At 49.1% G+C, this 25894-nt stretch overlaps 1 protein-coding gene across 4 annotated transcripts in view; it reads right to left on the reverse strand.

Annotated features, from left to right (window-relative positions):
- Positions 1-25894, reverse strand: part of ARHGAP39 (Rho GTPase activating protein 39) — a 148283-nt gene that overhangs the window by 54653 nt on the left and 67736 nt on the right. For all 4 annotated transcript variants that reach the window (XM_040586393.1, XM_040586391.1, XM_040586392.1 and 1 more), the window contains exon 2: positions 8936-9367. In XM_040586393.1, coding sequence (XP_040442327.1) covers positions 8936-9367 — 432 coding nt within the window. The remainder of the gene's footprint in view (positions 1-8935; positions 9368-25894) is intronic.

Here is a 25894-nt window from a genome sequence, read left to right on the forward strand (position 1 = left end):
ACCCCCATCATAAGAGATTTCTTCCTTGTGTCCCATATGAACCCACCCTCTTTCAGTTTAAAACCATTGCCCCATGTCCTGGTAAAAAAACCTGTCCCCACCTTCCTACAGCCCCTGTAGGCACCGAGTGGCCGCAGCCAGGTCTCCCCGCAGCCTCCTCTGCTCCGGGCTGAGCCCCCCCAGCTCTCCCAGCCTTTCTCCGCAGCAGAGGGCTTCCAGCCCTCGGACCTTCACCTAGAAGAAGCTCCTGACTCCATGCCTTCACTCCAAGAGTCAGTCAGGCACATATATCAAAAAGGAGCAGGTTAGTAACAGCCATCAAGAACCTGGCACATTCTTTGGAAAACTCTTCCCATGGTTAATTATTGCAGCATTAAATATTGACCAAGCTTTATGGACTTAACCCATAAAAATATTGTTTAAGCCATGGGTGGCCCTGTTCCAGCCTTAGGATACTGGCGGACCAAGACACCCATTTCTAGATGAACACACAATGGAGGCATGAAGGACACCAAATGCTGTTTCAGAATGAGTCCTTCCATGGCATGCATGCAGAGAAGTCTGTACTTTCACAGGTCACTTTGGCTGCTTGCAGAGTGTTCTCTAGACCTTGGGAGTGGTCGCTCATGAAGCAGAAACATTCAGTCCTCTGGTGCCAGCAGATGGAGAAGGCAACAAGGAACAGAACTTAATTATTGCCAATTTCAGAAATGCCAAAACAGCACTCCTAGAGCTTTATGGGTTTTGAATGTATCCTCCACACCCTTCCCCTGTGAGAAGCCCTCAGCACTTGGGTTCATCAGCTGGAAGGAGACAAGTGGCACCCTAGTTGTCCACTCCAGCAGTGACGGTCACATCCCTCCTCTGCCCGAGCTGCCTGTGCCAATGCATCAAAATAACCCTTCTGTAACCTCAAGGCAGAACAGTTAATCAAGTTGTGGTGTTTAAGAGATGGCAACCCAGAAGAAAGCCCATCCTACAAATCCTGCCTGAACCTGCACTGAAGCCAGGCCCATGCATGACCTTGCAGCCTGTGCAACCACTGGCAACTTTCTGTCCTGGGTAGAGTACTCCTAAGTTGAGAAGAAGCACTTGCTCTTGGCACAGGGATGCAGGCGACTTGTGCTTCCCATGATGTAGCTGGTCTGTTGGCATGATGTTGACCCATCTGCAGGAGAAGCACTCCTCAACACACAAACCCTGAGATGCAAAGGAACATGCACAATGTAGCCAGCACCCACAAAATCTTCACACTAGGCATGGAGATGTCATTCAGCTGGGAAAATCCAGCCCTTGGGTGAAGAAATGCTCTGAATTCCATGCATTATGCTACTGCTGGAGGCAAGATGTTGGGAAGGAAGGTTTTGGGGATCAAGTAGCCCTGCTGCACCGTTTTCTGAAGTAACTCCACATCCTTCCTCAGTTTCTCTTCATAGTGGAGGCTTGTTTTGGAGGAGGGCTGAGTATTCCTGCTGGGACCTGGAAAATCCCCATGCAGCAGATGCTGCAGAGACTTATGTCATTGATCCACCGGCACTCCAAACCCGAGCACGGCAGGTTTTCCCCACAGCCTTTGGAAAAGTACATAAATTCAGAGAATTGCAAACAAAATTGTGGTTTTGTTCACTCAAGGCACAGAGAAACAGCTTTCCAGACACTCAAAACACACATTTTCTAGGTTTGAGCCATCTTTTATACCACAAAGCTGCTTTTTTGGGCTCTTGCAATTAGAAAATGGCTGCTGCCTGCATCAGGGAGAATACTTTGTGTTTTAAAGCCGTGCATTTACCTGCAGCTGCTCTGCTCTGCCCAAGACACCTGACAGGACCTATTACCATCACACATTGACCCCAGACAGCTCCGGTGCATCTCAGGGATTGGTTTGTAAGAGAATACCCCTCAGCTATTTCAGCTCAGCTACACTTAATCCAGGAAGATTTAAGTGCTGCATTTTGTCTTCTCCAATATCATGATGCCTTCAGAATCACGGGAAGACCTGCAAGAAAAGTTCAAGTCTTGAGAAATAACTCAGGCACAATTTCACAGCAGATGGGACTTTGGTACAGACCCCCTGTTCTCAAAGAGTCCTGGGTGGTGGTCCAAGGAAAGCTCTTCTGATGGTCAGAGAAGATCCACCTGCTTGTCCTTCAAGCCTCCCCTTGTCACTCCTCCCTGGTGAAGCAGGAGTTAGAGATGCTGCCCACTGGCAGCACAGCTGAGTCCTCCGTGGATGACAGCATGAGCTCCAAGAATGAGGTCCCCTCTGCCCCTCCAAAGCCTTCTCCAAGGATTTTGAGCAATAGGAAGACTCTGCATGGACCAATAACCATAGACACTTTCAGACAGCGTAGAAAGTCCCAGTGACACAGAACCCAGCTGACGTGCTGGCTGCAGCCTGCTCCGAGATTTCACAGCTGTCATGTTATGCTTTGTAGAAAAGTTACCATTTTAAGACAAGCAAGGCAAAGTCTAGGGCGAGCCACCATAAGCAAGAAATCCCTGCTGGGAAGGGCTCTACCTTTGCTGACCGCCAAGATAAACCTGTTACTGAGATCCCGAAGATGAGCAGACACTAGCTCACTGAACTGAGACAACACAGCATTGCTTCCTACCGCAGTCTCCAGAGCCAGATCCAGCTGCTAATTATAGCTACGCGCAAATCCCATCTCACTACAGCAGTGCCAAGCAAGTCCAGCGAGATCCAAGTGCTCGGCAATAGCACATTCCCTGTGGATGCAAGGGCTGACGGCATCCCCAACCTGCACGTGTGATGGATCCATCCCCAACTTGGTCCACAGCTGCACCAAGGACACGAGGAATGGACTCAGAGCAGCCTCCACCATCTCCCACCAAACCAGATGCTCTGGTTCCTAAATCCTTCAATCACCACAGAGTGTGGGGCACCTCTGAGTGCAAACTCCAACAATATTAGTTGCTCAAAACTTGCCCACTTCCCCTGACCTCCCTTTTAAGACCAGACAAGTTCAGGAGGGAAACGCTTAGCCAGAAACCTTGCTGAAATGACTGTAAGAATACTGTGAAACATGAAGCAGGAGGTTCAACCAGATAATCTACAGAGCTCCCTTCCAGCTGTGGTTCTTCAATGAGAAACAAAACCAAGAACTGGAAAAACAACTTTTTACATTGTCCTACCAAGGAGACTTCAGCCATGTCTCTGACTGAAGGTGATTACTCAGCCTGCTCTCCACCCACCCTGTTTACTAGATCCACCACCTCCCCAGCCTCACAAATAATCCCCTTCTGTTTCCTTCTCTTGATGCAAATGAAGTATTTCCAGTTGTCATCTCCAACACATCACACGATGCCTGAATCCATCCTCATCTTGGGGTTGTTAGAGTTGAGGATTAGAAACACCAAGTGTCCCATGCAGAGGTGACCGCAAATAATTGCTTCCCCCATGGATACTGCACATATCGGCCCCATCCCAGGGTGCCTCCTTGGCTGCCCATGGACAACAAGGCTCAGATGCAACCCTGGGTGCTGAGAGATCAGTGATCCCAGGAGCTATCTACCAACACCCTGGAGCCCTGCAAGTGCTCAAACAATGCCCAGCAGGTCTGGCCTTACCAAAATCAGCCCTTGAAGGCCATCCCATCCCTGGATTGCGCCATCCCTGGAAACACTCAAGGTCAGGGTGGATGGGGCTCTGAGCAACCTGACCTAGTTGAAGATGTCCCTGCCCCTTGCAGGGGTGGTCGACTAGATGACCTTTGAAGATCTTTTCCAACCCAAACCATTCGATGTTTCTATGACCCCTACAACAAGGGGCTGCAGCAACGCTCTTCATTGAGGAAGACTGAAACAGAGCAGTTTGACCCTCACCTCCCACAGCCAGCAATTATACACCCACCAGGTCAAGGCCAGCACTTTGGTGGGCAGACAGCCATACGGCATCAGAGATGTCACCGAAAGCAGGGCTGGAGGTGTCTTGAAAGATCATGTAAGCTCAAGATCTGGCTCACTATCAGTCACCACTTCACGTCTGCTTGCCCAGGGCATCCATGGGTGTATATACTTCAATGCTTGCAAGCAAAATATGAAGGGAAAATAAAAAAAGCTTCATCCACAGGGTCACTGAGAGCTGGCAACTGTCTGACCTTTGCCAAGTGGCTTCCTATTCATGCTTTAGGTACAACGAGGCATGGTACTCACTGCCTCCTTCTGCAGAAGTTTTCATGTCTTCAGATACTTTAAGCCCCACAAGAAACACATGGTTTGTCTGCCTGTAACATTCCTTGCCTGAAGCAGCTTTCCTAAGTTTTAAGACTTGGGCAGCTACAGAACAAGTATATTTTATAGAAATATGTGTTTTTTCAGCTTGTGCCTGGAAGTTGCTTGGGGTCAGAAACCAACACTAAAATGCAGAGATACCCTGAATGCTGAGAAGCTCAAGGCACAAACGCCTGAACCAGCTCTGCCCTTTGCAGCTGCTATCACCACAATCAAAAATCAATTTTTAATTTGCACAGCTCATGTTCGGCTTATCTGTCCTGGGCCTGAGAGCATCAGCCACTTTTGCAGATGAAATCTCTGCATCCCTGGAAGCTTTCCTGCAGATCAGTGTAAGCAAGCCCTCCTTCTTCATTTGCACTTCGCTACAGAAATCAGAGCCAGATAAAACCCCCTCTGGTCATCCAGCTACAGGGCAAACACCCCACCATGGCATCCCACATCCCCAGCAGCTGTTTCCAGCAGCATACAAGGCCTTCATGCCTGCCTGTACTTTACCCACTTCCACACCCATTCCACATGGATCTAACCATTTGCTGGTGTTACACTGGCGCTTCTACAGCTTCCCATCTGCCCCATTCCTGCTGGAAATGTCACGCCACGCCAACCATATTCAACCACATCTCCCCTTTCAACCCACAGCATCTCCCCTTCCTTGCAAAGGCTGCAGCAAAGACCATCCCACTTCTGGTGGGAATAAAGTTGTTTTTGCAGGCGGACTTCCCTTGTGGCAAGAGCTGTGAGGCTGTGTGGCATCGACAGACCATGCTGCAGCATCCTCAGCCCCTCCAAGGGTTCCTTAATGTTCAGAAATCTCTCCCTTAATGGGTCACAGTGACCTTGACGTGTCAGCAAAGCTTCCCAGGCTTTCCAGAATGCCCAGCCCAGTTGCTCAGGAGGCCAGGTCAGCGTAGGAATGTGATTTTTTCCAGCCAGGACATGGAGGTCAAGAGACTTCAGTGTGCTTCCACTGAAGCAGGATGCTGCCATGGTTTGGCTGAGCTGAAGGGACAGGATCATTTTGTCACCTCCAGGGAGGCAGGTAGAAACTGTCCAGTGAACAGGAATATCTGCTCCCTCTAGTGGCATCTGTTTTTTTTAAATTTTTGATTTATTTTTAAAGCTAGGAGACCTGGTATGTGCTCTGCTGGTCCCCAGCAAGGCCAAGACTACAAATTGCTGGGGCTGAAAGGACACAAAACCCTCCAGCAGCAAGAAGTAAAGACTCCCCATGGCTGGCCTGCTCTTCTCCACCAGCAGGAGGTCTCAATGGGTTAAGACTTTCTATTTGAGAGCCCAGGTGCAGTCCTTTCTCCTCCCACTCTAGGAAGCAGCTTTGCATCCCTAAGCATTGGAAAAGGAAAGAGAACATGTGGGTGGAGGACACGAAGGATTAGTGACCTGCAGTGTCCACGCTAGCTTCTGTGGTCCAGCATGCAAATGCTATGGGGAATGGACCTTCACCCAGGGAGCCACTGATCCCCCACCTGTTTGGGCAGCAAAGCCCAGGGAGATCAAAACCCATTCACCCGATCCCCCTCAACCCTTCACACTGCTTCAGGAACAAGCTCCTGCTTCACCAACCAGCTCCTGGGCTGCACCCTGAGCGGCATGGCCGGCAGGGCAAGGGAGGGGATTCTGCCCCTCTGCTCCGCTCTGGGGAGACCCCCCGGAGCACTGCGTCCAGCTCGGGGGTCCCCAGCACAAGCCAGGCAGGGACCTGCTGGAGCGGGGCCGGGGGAGGGACACGGAGCTGGTCCGAGGGCTGGAAGCCCTCTGCTGCGGGGAAAGGCTGGGAGAGCTGGGGGGGCTCAGCCCGGAGCAGAGGAGGCTGCGGGGAGACCTGGCTGCGGCCACTCGGTGCCTACAGGGGCTGTAGGAAGGTGGGGACGGGCTTTTTAGCAGGGCCTGGGGCGACAGGACCTGGGGGGCGGCTTTGAACTGAAAGGGGGAGATGTAGGGTGGACACAAGGAAGAAATTTGCAATGCTACCACCCGTGGGGGCACTGTGTACCATGACTTTCACCGACCTCCAGGTTCCTCTTGGAGCTGCTATGAAGTCTGGAGAAGACAGTGATGGGGAGTTTAAAAACAGATAGAGAACACCAGATTCCCATGGGCAACTGGGACCAGTTCAGCCCAAGGGCTGGGAGCAGCGAGCAGCTTGTTTACCAGCCGTGAGCTGAGTCGTTGGCTGTGTCCAGCAGGGAGAGGTGAAAGTCCATTCCAGGTGCTCGCTGTGTGAAATATGGAGCTGCAGGAGTAAGTACTTGAGAAAGAGAGGTGCTGAGCCCAGCCTGCTGCAACACAGAGCGCTCCCCAGAGGGCAGCATGTTATGAAACAGCAACTGCAATCCTAGAAACAAAACCCAATGATTCCGCTCTGCACACCCCAAAACAGGCTCCAATAGTGATTGCTCCTGTTCTTTGTGCCCAGGATGACTTCCCCTGCCCATCCAAATGCAGGTATGGGAGATGGGATCCCTTCACGCAAGGGCAAGTGCTGGGAAACCCTCTGGGCATGATGCAGGCAGCACCTCATTTATTTCTCTTGATGCTTGGCACTATCTACGCAGCCTGCAAGAAGGGCACATGCCAGGACAGGGCACATACCTGAAGACAACAAGCCACTTGTAGCTTAGCAGCATCAAGCTGGATGAAGGAGAAACTGGACAACCCAGAGGGTGGTGGGAAGGTGAATGTGGGTGGGATGGAGGTATAGAGAGAGCAGTGAAGCAGAGTTACAGATGTGGACAAGGGAAGTGTTTGGTGCTGGGAGGGAGGAGATGGGAGAGAGAGAGAAGATCTTTGCTTGCACATGGGCCAGCCACCATGACCCTGGGAAAAAGAACAACTGGTTTCAGCACAACTCCAAAGACTGCCTGGAGTCCCTTGGTCTTTACCCTGAAACTCTTCAGGAAAGGTGTTATTGTGCCATACCTGTGCAATGCCCAGCACAAAGGGGTGGGAGAAATATATTCCCCATTCCAGCTATGGTCAGACAAAGCAGGACGCAGGGTGGGCAGCAGGGTCCTGGCTATTCTGGATGTGGGTAGTTTCATTTGACAAAGCACTCCCACTCCAGAGCGAATCTGTATTCCCCACAGCTGAGGATTTACATGTTTCTGGGTGTAGCCTGCACAAGCGGTCTCTGACGGACATTAGTTGAGGCCACAAGCTAGAAGTAGGGGGTGATGGGCAGAGTACAGTAGGCTGCTGCCTGTAGCAGGTCACAGAATCATCAGATGGTTTGGGTTGGAACGGACCTTTGAAGGTCATCTTGTCTAACACCTCTGCCATGAGCACGGACACCTTACACCACACCAGGCTGCTCAGAGTCCTGTCCAACCAGGCCTTCAATATTTCCAGGGATGGGGCATCAACCACCTCTCTGGGCAACCTGTGCCAGTGCCTCACCACCCTCAGCATAACAAATTTCTTCCTTACATCTCATCTCCTTCTACTCTCTTTTAGTTTAAAACGATTACCCCTTGTCCTATCAAAGGTCAGGGCTTGGTATTTTTGGGGATGGCCAAGCAAAGACTGGATTAAATAGCTAGCAGCACATACCTGGAACAGCCCCAGCTGGACCTGGCCACCATGGGCAGCCGTGTTTCCTGCAGTGAATGCCAGTTAGCTCGCCCAGCACCCTTGTGACTGAACACCGAAACTATCTCCCTCTCCAAACACCACCTGCCTTGCAAGGGAAGATGCCATCCCCACACTCAGCATTTTTATCAGGGAATCTTCCAAGAGCTCAGGGAGATCAAGCCTACCCTCACAGGCTAGACGCACGGAGGCAAGGCTGCGTCTGAGGTCCCACATGAAAGCACTTGCTGAGCTGGGAGTTCCTGTTCCCATCCTGCATGGCCATGAGATCACCCAGCCACAGTTTCTGTGTGCCAGCTGTAAGGAAGCAGAACTAGTTGCGAGCAGAAATCACGCTGCTGATTGCTCGCCAGTGACACTGTTGGGCTATTAACATTGTAAGAGTCATCGTTTAATAGAATACAAATATTTTAAGTAATGAACTGCCTGATCTGAAGCTTGCAAGCCATAAAAGCATGAAATAAAGCACATGGAGCAGCAATGCAGATGCTTCAGTATGTTGTCCGTATGCAGCTGAAACTTAGAAACTGGACAATAACTCACTGTTCAGTTTGAAACGTCTCCTTTACAAAAGAAGTCATCTCTGCTAGGAGCTCCATAGACCAGTGGGACAACCCATGGCTGCAGCATGAATCATGCTGCTTTGTTAGGAAGATCTTATCCAGGGAAATGATTTAAAACCACACCACTCTATAAAACCATGTAATTCAGAGGAAAAGAAATTATTTCTCTAATATACCTTTCTGGAGGAAACACCTAAGATGCCTCTAAGAAGGAGAAACACCTTTCACAGATGCTTTTACCTCTTCCTCCTGTAAGTGATTATTTTATGGAGGAGCAAACCCACTCTCCAAGACTTGGTGCAGTGACCCATGAGCAATCTAGCTAAAGGAGCCATCCACAAACTACATCTGCGCAAGAGAGAGAAAGAGCTGCAGGACAAGGACTCTGCTCTTCCACAGCACTGGGAGGCTACCAGGGTATCTGAACTCACAATTTAATTGCACCAACCCATCACCGAGCTCAGTCACACGCGCCTGTGATGTGACAGCAGAGACAGCCTTGCTTTTTTTACCTTTCCGTTTCTTCTTTCACTACGGCATACTGGGTTGACTGACGGCTTGATCTCTGCTCCTGCACCTTCTCGCTTCCCTCCAGTTCCTGCTCCAGGGAGGAGCTGGTGCTGCCCTCCCTGCTGACATTGCTGCTCCTTCCGGGGCTGTTCTCTGTGGAAGCCCTTGGTGACTCCGTGTTCTGCTTCAGGGTCTGCAGCTTGGCCAGAGGGATGATATCGCAGTTCTGCGGCCGGTGCCACACTGTCCTCTGCGTGGTGGCATTGTAGTAGTAGAAACGGGAGGTGTTGGGGTCAAAGAGCTCCCACCACTGGTTTTCATTTGTGCGTTTGATCCGCACCCCAGCAGGGGGGTCCCACACACACTCCCCCGTGATGAGGTTGGCGTACATGCGCTCCCGGGTTCGAGGCTCGATGATTTCCACCCATTCCAGCCTGAAGGAGAACAAACAGAGACAGAGAGATATTTCAACTAGATGACCTTTGAAGGTCCCTCCCAACCCAAACCATTCTCTGATTCTATGAGCCAATGCTTGCAGCGAGTGCTCAGCAGCATTTCAGGAGGCAAAATGGAGAAGAAGAGCAGCTTGGGTGAGGACAGCAACTCTTTCCTCCTGCCTCATTGATGCAGAGTCCTGCAGCATTATTTACACTAAAGAGAGTATTTGCAAAGGGCTGCAAACCAATTCCTAGTTTTCAGCTCCTGAGGGAATTCAGCAAGTCTGTAAGCCAGCTAAAACACATGCCCAGGTTACAGCACCCCAGCACTCGCTCCGGCTCACAGCTTCCACCCCGAACCCTCTGTGTTTTACAGTTGGAACTCTTTGGGTCACAGACCCGGTGGCCACATCATATTCAGCACGATGTCGGCAGTACAGGGCAGGGGGAAGATGAGAGACTGGATGGACCGAGCCCAGCCAGAGGCACCAACCTGGTGATGAACTTACTTTTTCTGCAAGACCACCCCGCAGCTCTGTGCTGCCACCCAGACAACCAAGCCTGGCAGCATATGCCCATGCAAGACTTGAAGACGATGGCTTTGACCCCCTTCAGCCCAGCTGGAGTAGCGCTGCTCCCCGGCACGAAGCCCGGTGTGCCGGCACTGGGCTCCCGCGCAGCTCTGCCAACTCCCCTTTCCTCTGTCTTGATTTCAACACCTGGCAAAGGCGCCAGCTCTCCGGCGTGTGCGTCCCACCCCCAGCACATTCCCTAAACCACCCACCCCGACACACCTCGAGTCAGTGATAACCACAGGCTGCATCAACACCGAAACCCAGTGGTGGGAGGGATGAAGCCAGCGAGGACCGAACAGACCTGACCATGACCTTGGCTCTGTGTGGAGGAGTAGAACAGAATAGAATAGAGTGGAATGGAATGGAATGGAATGGGAGAGAAGAGAAGAGAAGAGGAAGAGAAGAGGAAGAGAAGAGAAGAGAAGAGGAAGAGAAGAGGAAGAGAAGAGACGAGACTATTTTCAGTGGGAAGGGAGCTACAACAATCACCTAGTCCAACTGCCTGACCAATTTAATGCTGACCAAAATCTAAAGCACGTTATTAAGGGCATTGTCCAAATATCTCTTGAACACTGACAGGATTGGAGCATTGACCACCTCTCTAGAAAGCCTGTTCCAGGGTTTGACCACCCTCTCGCTAAAGAAATGCTTCCTAATGTCCAGCCTAAACTACCCCTGGTGCAGCTTTGAGCCATTCCCACACATCCTATCACTGGATACCAGGGCAAAGAGATCAGCCACACACTGCTTGGTGCCCTCTGTGCACCCTTATTAAATTAGGATTTGGTCTCACGTTGGCCTCTGCAAAGAGTATGGAGCTCATCACTAAAATATGGAGCAGAAAATGGTTGATCTTTCTTCCCATCACCCCATCCCCTGCTGAGCTAAGGGCCAGGCACCATCAGCCCAACGTGGTGACCCAGCTGACTCAGAAACACAGCGAAGGGGGTTACTGAAATCATAAAGCAGTAAACGAAGCTTAGAAATGCAAAAGAGGATTAAAAGAAGTTGTAATCCCAAAGAACAGACAATTTAACCCATTTTTCAGATTACCCCAAACACTGCAGGTTGTCACCTTTTGCTAATTCAGGGAATACCAGAGGCTTTTGGGCAGCCACATCTTATTCAAATTATTCATTTTTTGTGTGGGTTTATGTAAAAAGAGACAAGGGATGTTTGTATTAACTAAAATTTCTTACTTCGAATTTGTCCTCATCTGCATTTGCAAGTCTGTTAAGAAAGGTATAGAAATAGATAAGGAAAAACAAAAAGCCCCCAGTAGTGCTAAGTGAAGCTTATCAAACTAGGTGGCATTTAAAACTGACACATTTAGTGAGTCAGACAAGTGACTGATCAAATCTCGCAGCCTTTTACTGGGAGCCGGTCCCCTGCGGGGTTTTCAGAAATGCTCAATTTGCTCAAGCACTTGCAAGAAGGAAAGTCCTCGTGGGGGCACTTACCTGTCCCCCGGCAGCCGGAGGCACTGGCAGCCTAGCCCCAAGCCCCCTGGCTGGTCCAGCTCATCTTCCAATGCGATTTAAACCGCAGGATTGAAAAAAAGGAGCGGGCTTTTCAGGTGCCAGAAGTTCCCAGCTTTGAACAAACATATCTAAATGATGAAAACGTCTCCACCTCTTCTTGGCAGAGAGAGAAAAAGGTGCAGTTAAGCCTTTCCTTGCAGAACAGAGACTAAAAGCATCGGAGATGTGTAAATCCTATACCAGGCCTCGTCTCATTCTGCAAAACTCAGACCTAACGAGCAGCCTTAATGCAGCATGACAGTACAGCTGGAGGCCAACTCAAGCTTTGCAGAGTTAATTATTTTCTCCAGGTTTCCACTGAAGGCTTTAATTTGGCTCTGAGCATGATGCACCGACCCAGCATTTTCCACTGAAATGATTCTGGCCCTAGACCGATGTCAGCACTCAGCTCCCAGTTCTAATTCTTCTCTTTAAAATCCCCTCCACAGGGTTAAGAGCAGCTGCTCCAGCAGGGTTTTGGATCTTCCTACCAAGAATATATTAAGCTATCTGATCAGGGAGGAATAAAAAGTCCTTCATCCAGGGCTCTTCTAGGGTGAAATGATAGCTCAAGAGCTCCACAGTTATCACAGGGAAGTAAAAATAGACTGGACTGGACTGGGCTAGGACAGGGTAGGGTAGGGTAGGACAGGATGGGATAGAATAAAAACAGCCCCATTGAGCCTGAAGAAGATGAAGGTCTATTTGGACCCAACAGAAGCGGATCATCATGGGCTGTAAACCAGCCAAGGTAAAAGCCTGCAGCATCTCAAAAGAAAAAGTTAGTACGTTAAGAAAACATAGGACCTTTTGTCCTAGAGCCCTTAATTTCCTCTTGGTTTTCAGTGTGAATTATCAGCTTAATAACATTGGGCAGTGTCTGGGCTACAGGTCCTCTCTCTCTGCAACATTATTTTCCCTGTTGTTGGAGAAGAAGGAATTTAGTGTTCACATTTCTCCTCCCTCCCCAGTCTTTTAATTTACTGGGGTAATTCATCAACTCAAGCAGCTCAATACGCCACACCTTTGCAAAGCAGAGGATCAATAGCCAAGGGCCAACCTCTGCAGCCCTGCACTAGACAGCAGAAAGGGAGAACAAAAATCTTCGATCAGATAAACAAATCCAAGATTCTTCTGCCTGAAAGTCAAACAAAATCTACGTGTCTGGAGCAGCTGGACCTGTGGCACATGCAGGGAAGCTGATGTACTCATGATAGCAAATTTGGAAACAAAACCTCACGGGATTAGGAGACAGGGCTCTAATAACGGCATGTCTTATTCCAGACCCTGTCTTAAATTTTGCAAAAAACTCCCATGTTGCATTTCCCCCCCCCAGAAATGCAAACTCCAGGGCTAAAATTCCTGAGTATTTGCCCAAAGTAAGAGTCCACACACCATACTTCTCAGGTATGACACAACAGGACAGCAGTGGGGATTACAGGGAGATGGGCAATGTGCATAGCTATGGCACAGCTAATCTGGGTACCACATGCAGTCTTGACCCAGAATTACCATTGTTATTTACTGCACCAGCCAAAAAACCTCCTTGAGGAACAGCAGAGGAGTCTGCGCAAGCTCTGGTAGCCAAACAGACTCAGACCTATCTCACTGTAGCACTGTGCAGTGCAGTTATCTGAATTTAAAGAGCCCGTTGAGTATGGTCCATGACAGTGCAGACCTTATTGCCGTGGGGTTAAAGGGATTTATAACTGATGCAGAAAAGTGGAAGGTGCTCGGGGAGCCCCAGACTCACAGTGCTGCCTAGAAAACCTCTGCCTCATTGTAAACGAAACACTCCAAAAAAGTCCAGAGACTCACCAAAACTCCATTTTCCCCCTGCACTGTCCCAAAAAAGAGCCCACTTGAGGCTTGGATTAGATTTCTGAAAATGCAAAGCCAGTTGAAATGAACCCTAGGCTTAGTTTAACTTTGTAACTTTATTCAAAAGGCCATGAGAATCAACTGAACTGCAAGTTTATTTTGCTATTTAAGAAGAGGATTGTCATCCTGTGCTTCCCTGGGAAGGAGACTCGGTCCTACAGCAATGATGCTATGTTTTCCTTCCTCCACCCCAGAGCAGTACAGGATTGGAGACTTGGTGACAAATCCCGAAGAGAACAAATACCTGCCTCACCTCACTGCTGTAGAAACCAGGCAAGGACATCCCACTGTTTGGGTCCTCTGACTCATCTTTGTCAGGTGTTTCCACTACGTGCCCCATCGGTTTAATGGTTGTGACACCAGTTGCTGTGTATTTAATGCCCGGCAATGCTGCCTCCTTCGAAACTTTTTTTTTTTTGGGGTGTGTGTGCTGTATATTGAGAATGTTGAAGGGTTGCTTGAGGGATGCTGTTGGTCACCCCTCCATGCAATAAGTGCAAGAGCACCCTCCTGATGGGCTGCAGGCACGGGTGGTGTGATGAACCTCTCACCCCTGCGAGGTTCAGGCTGTGATGCAGAACAATGGTTCATAACAACAACCCCAAGGCGTGGGGGCCATCAAAGGGCTTACAGCACTCGTGTTGTGATTTGGGTTTTAACAAGCCAGAATTTGTGTCATTAAGTTTAATGTTAATAACGGATGCTCTAGAGCAACTTGGGTGACCCTCATCCAGACATCTCTCCAGAAAGCCTCCTCCGTATCCCTCCAGACACCACAGAAATTAATGCCACCAGCCAATCCAATTAGGAGAAGCTTAAATTACAAAGTAATTTACACTTTAAACGACTTGGAATTTATTGATAACTGCAGATACAAGGGGAAAAATAGCTGAGAAAGCATCTTTCTGTATCAGGGTGTAATGGGGTCCGAAACCCCCTCCGATTCAGGGGGCATCTCGGTCAGAAAGAACAGGCTCAGAGCAAGGACCTCCTGTGTAACTGGAGGGGGAAGAAGCTGGATTGTTTGTGGTGTTTGTTTTTTTTTTTTTTTTAACTCTTGAACCTTCCAAGAAGGAGTAAACTATGCCCAGGAGGATCAAGCAGAATCAGCTTTACCCAGAACTGAGGCTTCAAGTTAACAAAGCAATAGCAGTTCAAATTGCCACTCCTCAGTGAGGTTTTGGAGACCTGGTCCAAGCCTACCCTAGAAGAATGAGAGCAAGACACTTGGAGCTACAGCCTTTGAGGTGCTCTGCTCCCCCAGATCAACCCTGGGTGATGGCTTCGGCATGCTGGCATTCCAGATCCAAACATGTGCAAGAACAAAAATCCCCTGTCAGTTCATGATCCCACAAGGATGATGACTCCCATCTCATTCTCACCTTTAGAATTAAAAACTAAACCAAAATAAATTAATCATAGATTCATCAAATGGTTTGCATTGGAAGAGACACTTAAAAGTCTTCTAGTCCAACCCTGCTGCCATGAGCAGGGACATCAACTAGATCAGGTTGCTCAGAGCCCTGTCCAACCTGACCTTGAATGTTTCCAGGGATGATCTATAATCTATAATGAATCTACACTATGTTGCTTTGATTCTTAAACACCCGGACTCTGAGCAGAACAATTTTGTTATTATGCACATTGTTTTATTTGTTATGCATGTTATCTTGCAGGAATATTTTACTTAAAGCAATTATTTTAACCACCAGAAAAACATAGTTCCTTGGTGCCAAGATTTAGAAAGCCCAGGCTGATGAACACAGACAGGCACAGTGCAGATACAGAACTGCTGAGCACCAGCAATAAAACAGTATTATCAGTAGGTAGGTAATAGCAGAATATCAAAGTGTTTAGGAGCTGGGGATTTTTTCTGTACTAGTAATTTCAGTGCCAATGAACATTTTTACGAAAATACATCATTAAGCTGAAAGGTATAATACTTTTTCACTAACTGGCCTGACAGATGCAGGAAGCTTGAAAAAATCAGGACAGGCTACCAAAGGAGCACAGCTTCTTCTATAGCAGCTAGAGCTGGTAGAAAAGCTTCAAGTGGGATGGAGTCACCCCCCAAAAAATCCTGCCTTTCCCACTGAGCAGGAGTTACCTGCTTAGGGTACAGGTGCCAAGCTGGGGAGTTCTTAAATGGAGAAGCAACATGCCACAAGGGCTGGCTGACATGGGATCCTCAGCCAGCCCACAGAGACCAGGCAAACAGCTTCTGCTTCTCCACTGTTTGCTCCCTTGGAAAGCCAAACCATGAAATTGCTGTGCTGCCCGTGCACACTGGTCCTCACCCTCCTCATCCTGCCTAGGGAGTCATGCTGATAGATGAGCCCCAAAATTGGGCATGCTCCCACCAAAATCCCAAGACAATTATGTGGTTGTTTGACTCCAGCTGTCCTGCATCCACCATACCACAGTAATGGCCCTCAGGCAAATCTCTTTCTGATGGTCACAAAATAATTTCAGTTCCCCTCCGTTGCAGTGAACTAGGCTGAACCACATCACCAAATCTACTACATGAGGGCAGAAGAGCAGTTGCTACAGCTCAATGGGCAAAGAATAAGTGAAATGTGGTTTGGGTTGGAAGGGATGTTTGAAGGTCATCTAGTCCAACTGTCTGCCATGAGCAGGGACATCTCCCACTAGACCAGGTTGCTCAGAGCCTTGTCCAACCTGACCTTGAATGTTTCCAGGGATGGGGCATTGATCCCCTCTCCAGGCAGCCTGTGTCAGTGCTTCACTGTGCTCACAGCAAAGAATTTCTTCCTTGTGTCCACCCTTGTAGAGGGATGAAGCTGGGTTAATTAACATTGATAATATACAGCTGTGGGCTGGCTTGGGTGGGAAGGGGTGTGTTGGCTGATGTAGATAAAGTGCAGGTGTGGCTGGTTCTGTTAGGAGGTTGGGCAGCCAATGAAGAGGGAGCAGCTGAGGAAGAGAGGAGGAAGAAGCAGAGAGAAGAAAGAGAGAACATGTGCCCTGGATGAGGTGAGACTAGGACAAGGCAGCAGAAGGACTGGCATGAAGAGTATGTTGGTATGAGATGGTAAAGGACTTTATTGCAGCTGGCTAGTTTGGAGAGTGCTACAACACACCATAAATCTCCTGCTTTCAGTTCAAAGCCGCCCCCCAGGTCCTGTCACCCCAGGCCCTGCTAAAAAGCCCGTCCCCACCTTCCTACAGCCCCTGTAGGCACCGAGTGGCCGCAGCCAGGTCTCCCCGCAGCCTCCTCTGCTCCGGGCTGAGCCCCCCCAGCTCTCCCAGCCTTTCCCCGCAGCAGAGGGCTTCCAGCCCTCGGACCAGCTCCGTGTCCCTCCCCCGGCCCCGCTCCAGCAGGTCCCTGCCTGGCTTGTGCTGGGGACCCCCGAGCTGGGCGCAGTGCTCCGGGGGGGTCTCCCCAGAGCGGAGCAGAGGGGCACAATCCCCTCCCTCGCCCTGCCGGCCACGCCGCTCGGGGTGCAGCCCAGGAGCCGGTTGGGTTTCTGGGCTGCCAGCACACTTTGCCGGTTTGTGTCCCGTTTTTCATACATCCATGTGGGGAGAGGGGTGAATGTCAGACCAAATCGGAGCTCGGGATCCAGCCTGATACTTCAGTAGCTCCTGGCCTTGTTCTGTGACTGCATAAATGCCCCAAACCTTGCAGCTTTTAAGGATCTGAAAAGAGATTCAGCATGTGACTGCCAGCAGCATTGCATCCCCTGCTAGGCAATAGCTATTTCAGGACAGTGGGAGCAAACAAAGACCTCTGCTCTGTCCTGACATGTATCTGCAGTAATTTCAGTGTAAGTGAAAGTGCTGACGAGGCAGAAACTGAACTCTAAAGCCACCTTAGGAAATAATAAACTTCTCTATCAAAGTGAATCAGTTGTATACTGGCCTCAACCCTTTGCTCATCCCTTTCAAACAAAATAAAAAAAAGGAAACTCCTGCTCTGGCAGGCAAGAGCCGTTGGCTGTGCGTATTAACGCTGTGCGCTGCTTTGATGAGGACGGGATCTGACTTCCTTTGCAATGTCAGGGGAAGGTTAGCAGGCTGATGCGGTGAAGATGAGATGTGATGTAACGTAACTATCGCAGCGCCAGTCGACAGTAGGAACATTACGGCATGGGGCACATGATGAGGCTGTCAGGATAAGTTAATCAGCATTGGTTTTGTGGGTAGCAGGGGGTCCGTTCCCATGGCAGGATAGTGGGATCTCGAACCTTATGGCTTGGAAAGAGAAACAAAACTTCCATTTGATAGGGACTGGCAGGGAAACAAAGTGGAGAGGCTGGCTGTGAGGCTCTCCTGCTAGCTGATGTGCTCGTGATTTCCAAGAGTGCTAAGAAATAAGACATTTGTTATGCTGAGGGCTGTGAGGCACTGGCACCAGTTGCCCAGGGAGGTGGTTGATGCCCCATCCCTGGAAACATTCAAGGCCAGGCTGGACAGGGCTCTGAGCAACCTGGTCTAGTTGAAGATGTCCCTGCCCATGGCAGGGGGGTTGGACTAGATGACCTTCAAAGGTCCCCTCCAACCCAAACCATTCGATGGTTCTATGATTCTATAAGATTTCAGTGAACTTTTTAACATAAAAAAGCAGAATAACCCCTGTTGTCGCACAGGACGTGGCGGGTTGGTGTTGTTCCTCCAAAAGCATCATTCACAATTCTTTGTCAGGAGAAGAAGCTCCAAATGCTGACCAAACAGAAAAGCCCCTCTCCGGATGCTATTTGTGATGAAGAGCTTTCTCCCCATCTTGCTCAGCAGTTTACAGGCTGGTGACCCAGGGATCACATGACTCATCGATCAGTGGGTGCATGAGGAGCCTGTGCATCTGAGCTACAAAAAAAATGCATCGTGCCCCAATACAGGACTGTGCAGACAGCTGAGCGTGAGCCGATCCAGCTGCACAGCCCTAGGAAAACTTGTGCAGAGGGATGGAGCCAGCAGGAGCATTAGGTGATGGTTTTGTGCTCTCCTTAAACAGCTGGAAGTCTTGTGGTGGTTGCTGGATGATGCCTGGGCATGGAGACCTGCAGAGCATGGATCCACCTGGACCATGCTGGTGGGCCAGCTGCTCCAGGGATGGGCAAAGATCAGGGGCTGTGCTGGGGAGTGCAGAAACTGGAGAAGCTCTATGGATGGAGATGTTAATAAACCTTAAAAAGGTTAAAAAGGGAGGAAGGATTCTTAATGAAGTTCAAAGGTCCTAAATGAGAGCTGCATTTTCCTCCTGGTACAGAACTGCATTGTTGCAATAGTTTCTTGTGCCATGAATGCCTCATTTCATAGCACCAAAACAGTAGCAGCTACCCAGAAGTGGTGGATTCTGGGTTTTGACACACACAAACTACTTCACGCATCTGGTTTAGGGCAGTCCCCACTTCCAGCACAGATTGGGTGATGAGTGGATGGAGAGCAGCCCTGTGGAGAAGAAATCGGGGGCACTGGTGGATGAAGAACTGGACATGAACAAGCAACGTGCACTCACAGCCCAGAAACGCAACCAGCTCCCGGGCTGCACCCTGAGCAGCGTGGCCGGCAGGGCGAGGGAGGGGATTCTGCCCCTCTGCTCCGCTCTGGGGAGACCTCCCTGGGGCACTGCACCCAGCTCGGGGGTCCCCAGCACAAGCCAGGCAGGGACCTGCTGGAGCGGGGCCGGGGGAGGGACACGGAGCTGGTCCGAGGGCTGGAAGCCCTCTGCTGTGGGGAAAGGCTGGGAGAGCTGGGGGGGCTCAGCCCGGAGCAGAGGAGGCTGCGGGGAGACCTGGCTGCGGCCACTCGGTGCCTACAGGGGCTGTAGGAAGGTGGGGACGGGCTTTTTAGCAGGGCCTGGGGCGACAGGACCTGGGGGGCGGCTTTGAACTGAAAGCAGGAGATGTAGGGTGGGCACAAGGAAGAAATGTGTTACTGTTGAGGGTGGTGAGGCACTGGCATGGGCTGTCTGGAGAGGAGATTGATGCCCCATCCCTGGGATCTCAAGGCCAGGCTGGGCAACCCGATCTAGTTGAAGATGTCTCTGCCCATAGCAGGGGTTTGCACTAGATGACCTTCACAGGTCCTTCCAACCCAAAGCCTTCGATGATTCTGTGATTCTATGGATCGACTCAAACATACCTGTATCCAGAAATCCAAACAAACATGTATCCAGAAATCTCCACCAGTTCAAAGGTAGCAGTGCGATCTACACGTTGAAGTCTGAAGTGATGCAGCACAGGTGGGTAAGTGCAGCTAGAGATAACTGTTCTCCCCTGACCTGCTTTACGAATCAAACAAGACCAAAAGCTGTGTGCTTTCAAATTCATGGAATCAAACCACTGCTTTCAGAGGATTGATTTTTGTTTTAAAAACATCAATTATATAGAAACTGTTTCCTAAACTTAACAGCTTTGTCACCTCAGATAGCTCTCAAAAAACCAAAGCGACTTTTCCTGATCAGTTCTCTGAATATAGTAAATCTGAACATTTCAAACTTCTTGCATGCAACCACTTCCTCAAGTGCTTACAGACTGCTCCCAGCATCTCCAGATTCAAACCATATTCTTTTCTATGAAAAACCATTTCTAATTTACCTGAGTAGGTAGGATGGAAAGGAACCATCTGGAAAAAAATGTAATAAAGCAAGGTGCCAGAAATTTCAAGCTAATTTAAGAAACCATGAAAAGCAGAGAACCAAGACCACAGGGATGTGATGGGGACGCAGAGCTCACTCCAGACCAATGGTTGACTGTTGAAGGCCACCACAAGGATGCTCAGGAGCAACTTAGGGGGGAGTGGGTGTTGAGATGTAGTTGCAGACTACCTGTATAATCCATAATCATGGTCCAACATGGTCCCAACCATACTGTCACGGCTCTACCTCCAGCGGTACCTCTTTTGTAGGATAAAGACTAGAACAAACTAGACTTTCCCATGGGGAGTCCCTCCTACTCTCCCAGCAGACCACTGCAAGCAGGAGGTTGATCACTCTCCTCCCTACCGCTTACCTCCCTACCATCTCCTTCTAAACCAGATAATGAGCTTCAGGGCAAAGCACTAACGAAGACCTTCCATGCGTGTCAGAGCCTATTCCACTCAACGCGACCCTCAGACATTTTGTATTTATTAGACTGGAAGTCAGATTAGTTTTAAGCTTTTTTGGAGTTATATATGAGCTACACTGGGCACACAGACATGCCCCCAGGTATTTCATTACTGTTTTCTCCAACAAGTTTGGGCTCTGCAGGACGTTGTGTCCTTCTGCTGGAGTTGTCATCTTCAGTCTCCCAGACACCATGACCAAATGACCCCAAATTACTTCTTGCCTTCGGGAGAGCACCAGGATTTACACCAGGAAGTGCTGACCCTCACCGAGAAGCAACCCCCTCCACACGCACACATCCTTCATCTTCACAGGAAGCTTCAAGCAATTAGTGCCACGACAGAGCCTCGTTAATGAGCATGACGCAGAGAGCTCTGATCCTGCCTACAGGATTTTTGGGACTGTTTGTATGAAAGAGAGGCATTCCTTGAGCAGTGGGATGCCACCGATAACACAGCTTAGTGTGCCAGTCTCCACAAACCCCAGGTCTCCTACATCTCCGGCAGTCTGCACACTGCTGCTGAAAAAATTACTGCCCTAGACGATATTTTTGGGTCCAAAGCCAGAGTGATCAATGTCTCAGAAAGACATGAAAGAGAAGATGAAACTCTTGCCCCCAGGCTTTTAAGTTTAACTTGGTACCTCCAGCTTTTGTTTCTGGTAATCAAGGGAACAGAAAAGACGTTCCAGGAAGAAATGGAGCTGCAGTTCTCCACCCACGGCTGCACTGGAGGAGGAAAGCACACCGCAAGATAAGGACAGAGTACAGAAATGTATAAATAACTTCTCTGAGTTGCACAACAACCACCTACTCTGTTAAGAAATTAAAAAAAAATAATTAAAAAATCTCATATTCCCTCTCTGGCAGCACAGTTTAATTTGCGTCAGAAAAAGGACTGGGAAAATGAGTGTAAATACGTGATCCCCAGCAGGCCTGGACTTTTTCTCCTTCATGCCCTCCAGTGTACACAGGCAGCTCCAGGGTCTGGAAGAAGCGACGCTGAGCCAGGGAGCCCAAGCGACTCACTTGGGAGAAGACAAGATGCCACCTAGCAAGCAAGCCTGGGAAAAATGATTTTCAGTTTAATGGCACCAAATTGCTATATTTCATAGAATCATCAAATGGTTTGGGTTGGGAGGGACCTCTGAAGGTCATCTAGTTCAACCTCCTGCCATGGGCAGGGACATCTCCCACTACAGCAGGTTGCTCAGAGCCCCATCCAGCCTGGCGTTGAATGTTTCTAGGGATGGAGCATTGACCACCTCTCTGAGCAACCTGTGCCAGTGCCTCACCACCCTCAGTGTAACAAATTTCTTCCTTATATCTAGTCTAAATCTCCCCTCTTTTAGTTTAAAAGTCTAAACCTTAAACAAGCAGGATCTTTTTCTTTCCAACACCAGCCTGCTACACCACACGTTAAAAGAGCTTTGTGGGTCCTTTTTCTTGCTGCGTGGGGGGTGCTTAAAGGCATCTCAAACACCTTTTGCTCAGTGCTGCATCATCCCAGCCATCCCCTTTGCTGTTTAAAGCCTGATGACAGTGCTGCATGGAAAACCGTGGGGTATTGTAGTTGTCTAGAGGGAATTTGACAGCTGAAAAATGAGTGGCAGGATGCTGCAGATCACTCGATCTTTTGCAGACTGCCAGCAAGCCAGGTTTCAGAGATGCTGTTTTGAACACCCCTGCTCACACAGCTACTCTGGAAGAGGTAAGGACACACATAGGGGCAACATGGCACAACAGAACCAACAGTGTCTGTGCTAAACTTCTCCTAAGTCATCTGGTGCCTTTTATTTGCTGGAGATATGAACATGAGATTTGCAACTCAAGAGTAATTTGCAATCTAAATTATACACCCTAAGTAATTCCTGGCCCTGGTTAAACTGGGGCAACATGTATTTAGATATGCCATTGCTGCAGGCGGTTCACTTGAAATGCTTTTTGAGAAAGCTCCTGGGCCATTCGCTCCCAGCTAGCCAGGCTCTTCCTCAGCACTTCTGTGGAAGCCAAACCATGGAGGAGCATTTTTGCATAGGGATAAGCCTCCCAGCCCTCTCTGCCAGCTTGACACCAGGAACTACAGCTCTTGCCAGCTCCTTTCTTTTCTGAAGAAACAGGTATCTGGATAACCTGGAACACCGCTTTTAAATATTAATATTACAATCACTATGGGAACTACAGAGACCTTGCATAAGCCTTTGCTTCTTTGCAAAGGTCTGCTCAAGCAACAAAGGCTGAGTACAAACAAAATTAGCCCTCCCTAGTCATGGGCAAGCTGTGAGAAAAACCTTGTAGAAAGCAGAAGGAACAAACCTAAGCGCTGCCATTTGTTCAGGATTTGTTTCATGTGCAGAGGCTGCCTTGCCCACGCAGGGCAGGGGAACGTGCATCTCTCTCTGATCAAGGGATCATTTCAGTGTGCTGCCTCCTCCCCACCACACGCTGACTCCACCAGGGACTCAGGAGCTGAGACCCAGGAGGGACATCTGATGTTCTCCAGCATTGGACTGAGCACCACGTCAGGGCTCCCAAACCAGACAACCCATCCCTGCTGCAATTCCCCACTTCCACTGGGAATCAAAATCCCTGAGATTTGGGATGAGATTCACCACCAGAGATCTCAGGCTTAACACCAAGGAACAGTCCCCAGGAGGGCAGGAGGCTGCCTGGCAAGTATTTCTGCTCGCAGACACTCCCACAGAGGTTTCCCAGCCTTTTTGCCCCCGAGTGCAGACAAAGCAGCAACTAACAACATCATGTTGTAACCCACTGTCTGATCTAACTCCACCGCTCACTCACACAAGACCTGTTGGATGAAGCCAAGCAGCCTCCTGAACATCAGCCTCTCTCAGCTACTGCACTATACATACAAAATTACGTGTCCCAGTAGGAAGATGAGAGTAGGTAGTTTCCATTTCCATCTTTGTCTCTGTTCCCATAGAAACTAAACTAAAATGGAGACGGTAAAAGAAAATTAAAGCTTCAATAAAGGAATCTACTAGGAAATGGCATGTGAGCGGGTGTGGGGAATAGCTGATAGATAAACAAGGAGAGAAAAAAGCAACCAAAAATAACGCCACAGCAGGAAGACTAAATTCAAATATGAGGGGCGTTCCCACGTTAAAGTCTTTCGTATTTGAGGATAAAACTGAATGAATAAACTGTGTCAAACCAAGATGTCAGAAAAAAAAAGCTTGAAGATGTCACAGATGAAATGAACCATAATGAGATGGTATTTGGTCATGAGCTTAGGGTCTCCATGCCTTAGTGGTAAGACGGTGCTGAGTGTCAGCTGGGATCCCAGAGGAATCCCAAAGCGCTGTCACAAGCCACCTTCCCTATCCCAGGTGTCAGGAATTACTGGGAAGGAATAAACAGGACAAAGACCACATCGTTGGGCAAGTCCACCAAAAAGTGCTCACATCTAGCATGTTTGTGCCATTGCAGCCCTTTAAAGAAAAATAATATATATATACATATATATTTTTATATATCTGCTAGACTCAGGAAAGGACAGCCAGGGCAGTCTGGAATGTAGAATCGTAGGCTCACAGAGTGCTTTGGGTTGGAAGGGACCTTAAAGACCGCCCAGTCCCACCCCTGACCACAGGCAGGGACACCTCCCACCAGACCAGGGTGCTCCCAGCCCCGTCCAGCCTGGCCTTGAGCTCCCAGGGATGGGGCACCCACAGCTGCTCTGGGCAGCCTGTACCAGCGCCTCGCTGCCCTCGCAGCAAAGAAATCCCAAAGGAGCGTAAAACATAGCCAAAGACTATTTCAGATCAGCAGAGACATTGCTGAAAATCCAGTTTCACATTATACCTAAAAAGTAATGCAGAAAAGAGGACTAGGAAATGATTACTCATGTTTTTCAGGATGTGTTTTATTGGTTGCTCTGGAGTTATCAGGCAGTAGGTTTAAAAGACAACTAAAGGAAATTACTTTTCATAGCACATAATTAAGCTGTGGAATGTATTTAGCAATGCAGCCAAAACCCATAAATAGGTTCAAAGCAGAATTAGATGAGTTCAAGGAGGACAAACCCATTGGTAGCTATTAAATAGGATATTCCAAGGTTAGGAAATCCCCAGAAGCAGCAAAGTACTGGGGGGAGGGATCACCCTGCTCTGCCTCGGACATTTTTTCTCCTTCCCAGAGAAACCTATGCTGCGGTGAGCGGAGTTGAAGCTGTGCAAAGATTTTCTACCTGCTCCCATCGCCAAACGTCCTATTTTGCATTGATGTCTTTGGCATTGTTATATGCCTTCTGGCCTAGAGGACACAGGGATAAGACACCAGTCTGCACACAAAAAACCCACGACTTCAAAGGACAGCTTCAGAAAGAGGATAGGATGGATCCAATTTCCTTCCCTCTTATCAGAACAAGTTTGACCGCTTTCTGGCACATACGATGCTCCCAATCCAAACTTCACAGTGTGAGCGTTAGCTATGCATTATCTCCTTTAAACTCCCCCCAAAAGAGTCTAGAAAGCTGCCAGAAAGCAGATAACACAAACAGGCAGAGATGAATCAAGTATCTGCATGAAAGTAGCAAATTCGCAGGGTTGACCTCAAGCTTCTCAAAGTAGCTCAAGCATTTTAGCCGGAGGCTTATGTGATCCTATATCTCTCCATACACCAATTAATAACTTTTTAGCTTCTCAGCTTGTTTCAATCAAGTTGAAGAGGTCAAGGTCTTGAGGATATCAGCCTCTACGAAGTTCTGTTTTAAAGGGAAGAGGATGGCTGAGGACAGAAGGACACAAACTGGCTCTTTGCTGAGGACCGGAGAGCTCAGCCTGCATGGCGTGGGAGAGGCAGCAGCACTGGGCTGAGCTGGCTGAGTCGTTTGCTGCCATTGTTCATTCAAATACTGGTGGCAGAGAGAGCTGGAGGGTGCCATGGGATGAGCTAGAGAGGGAAAGAGCAGGTGCGGTGTCCACCCATCAGTGCAGCCAGTGCCCTCTCCAGGATGCTGAGATAGCATCCCCAAAGCAACTGTGCATTGCTTAAGAAACTTCTCCCTTACTTAAGGGATTCTGCATTTCCATTCATCATAGAACCCTGCTGAACACCCAGAAGATCCATCAGCCCAGGAGAAGAACTTTATTCTCAAGTATCTGTGGGGTTGCTTTTCTTAAATCTGTAAGACCACATGGGTTTCTAGCCAAACCAGATCCAAAACAAGGGTTCAAACCATGTCTTTCCAGCCAGACCAACTAGCAAGACACATTATGCTGACATGTCTTACACCTTAGGGACTTGGAGATTCCCCAGTGCCGGGGTTTGCAGGGCAGTTTCAGGACAGGCAGAGTGGGTTTTCCAGGGGAGCTCTCACCCACCCTCTGAGGTGGGACTGAGGTGGATTCTGGGTGAAGCTGCATCTCCTCAAAGCAACGCAGCAGATGGTTTCCACCTTGAAGATGGATCATTTTGGATGGTGGCTGCATCTGTGCTGGCACTCCAAGAACAAGCCAT

This window comes from Falco naumanni, chromosome 3 (genome assembly GCF_017639655.2).
Source record: "Falco naumanni isolate bFalNau1 chromosome 3, bFalNau1.pat, whole genome shotgun sequence".
NCBI classification, from domain to species: Eukaryota; Metazoa; Chordata; class Aves; order Falconiformes; family Falconidae; genus Falco; species Falco naumanni.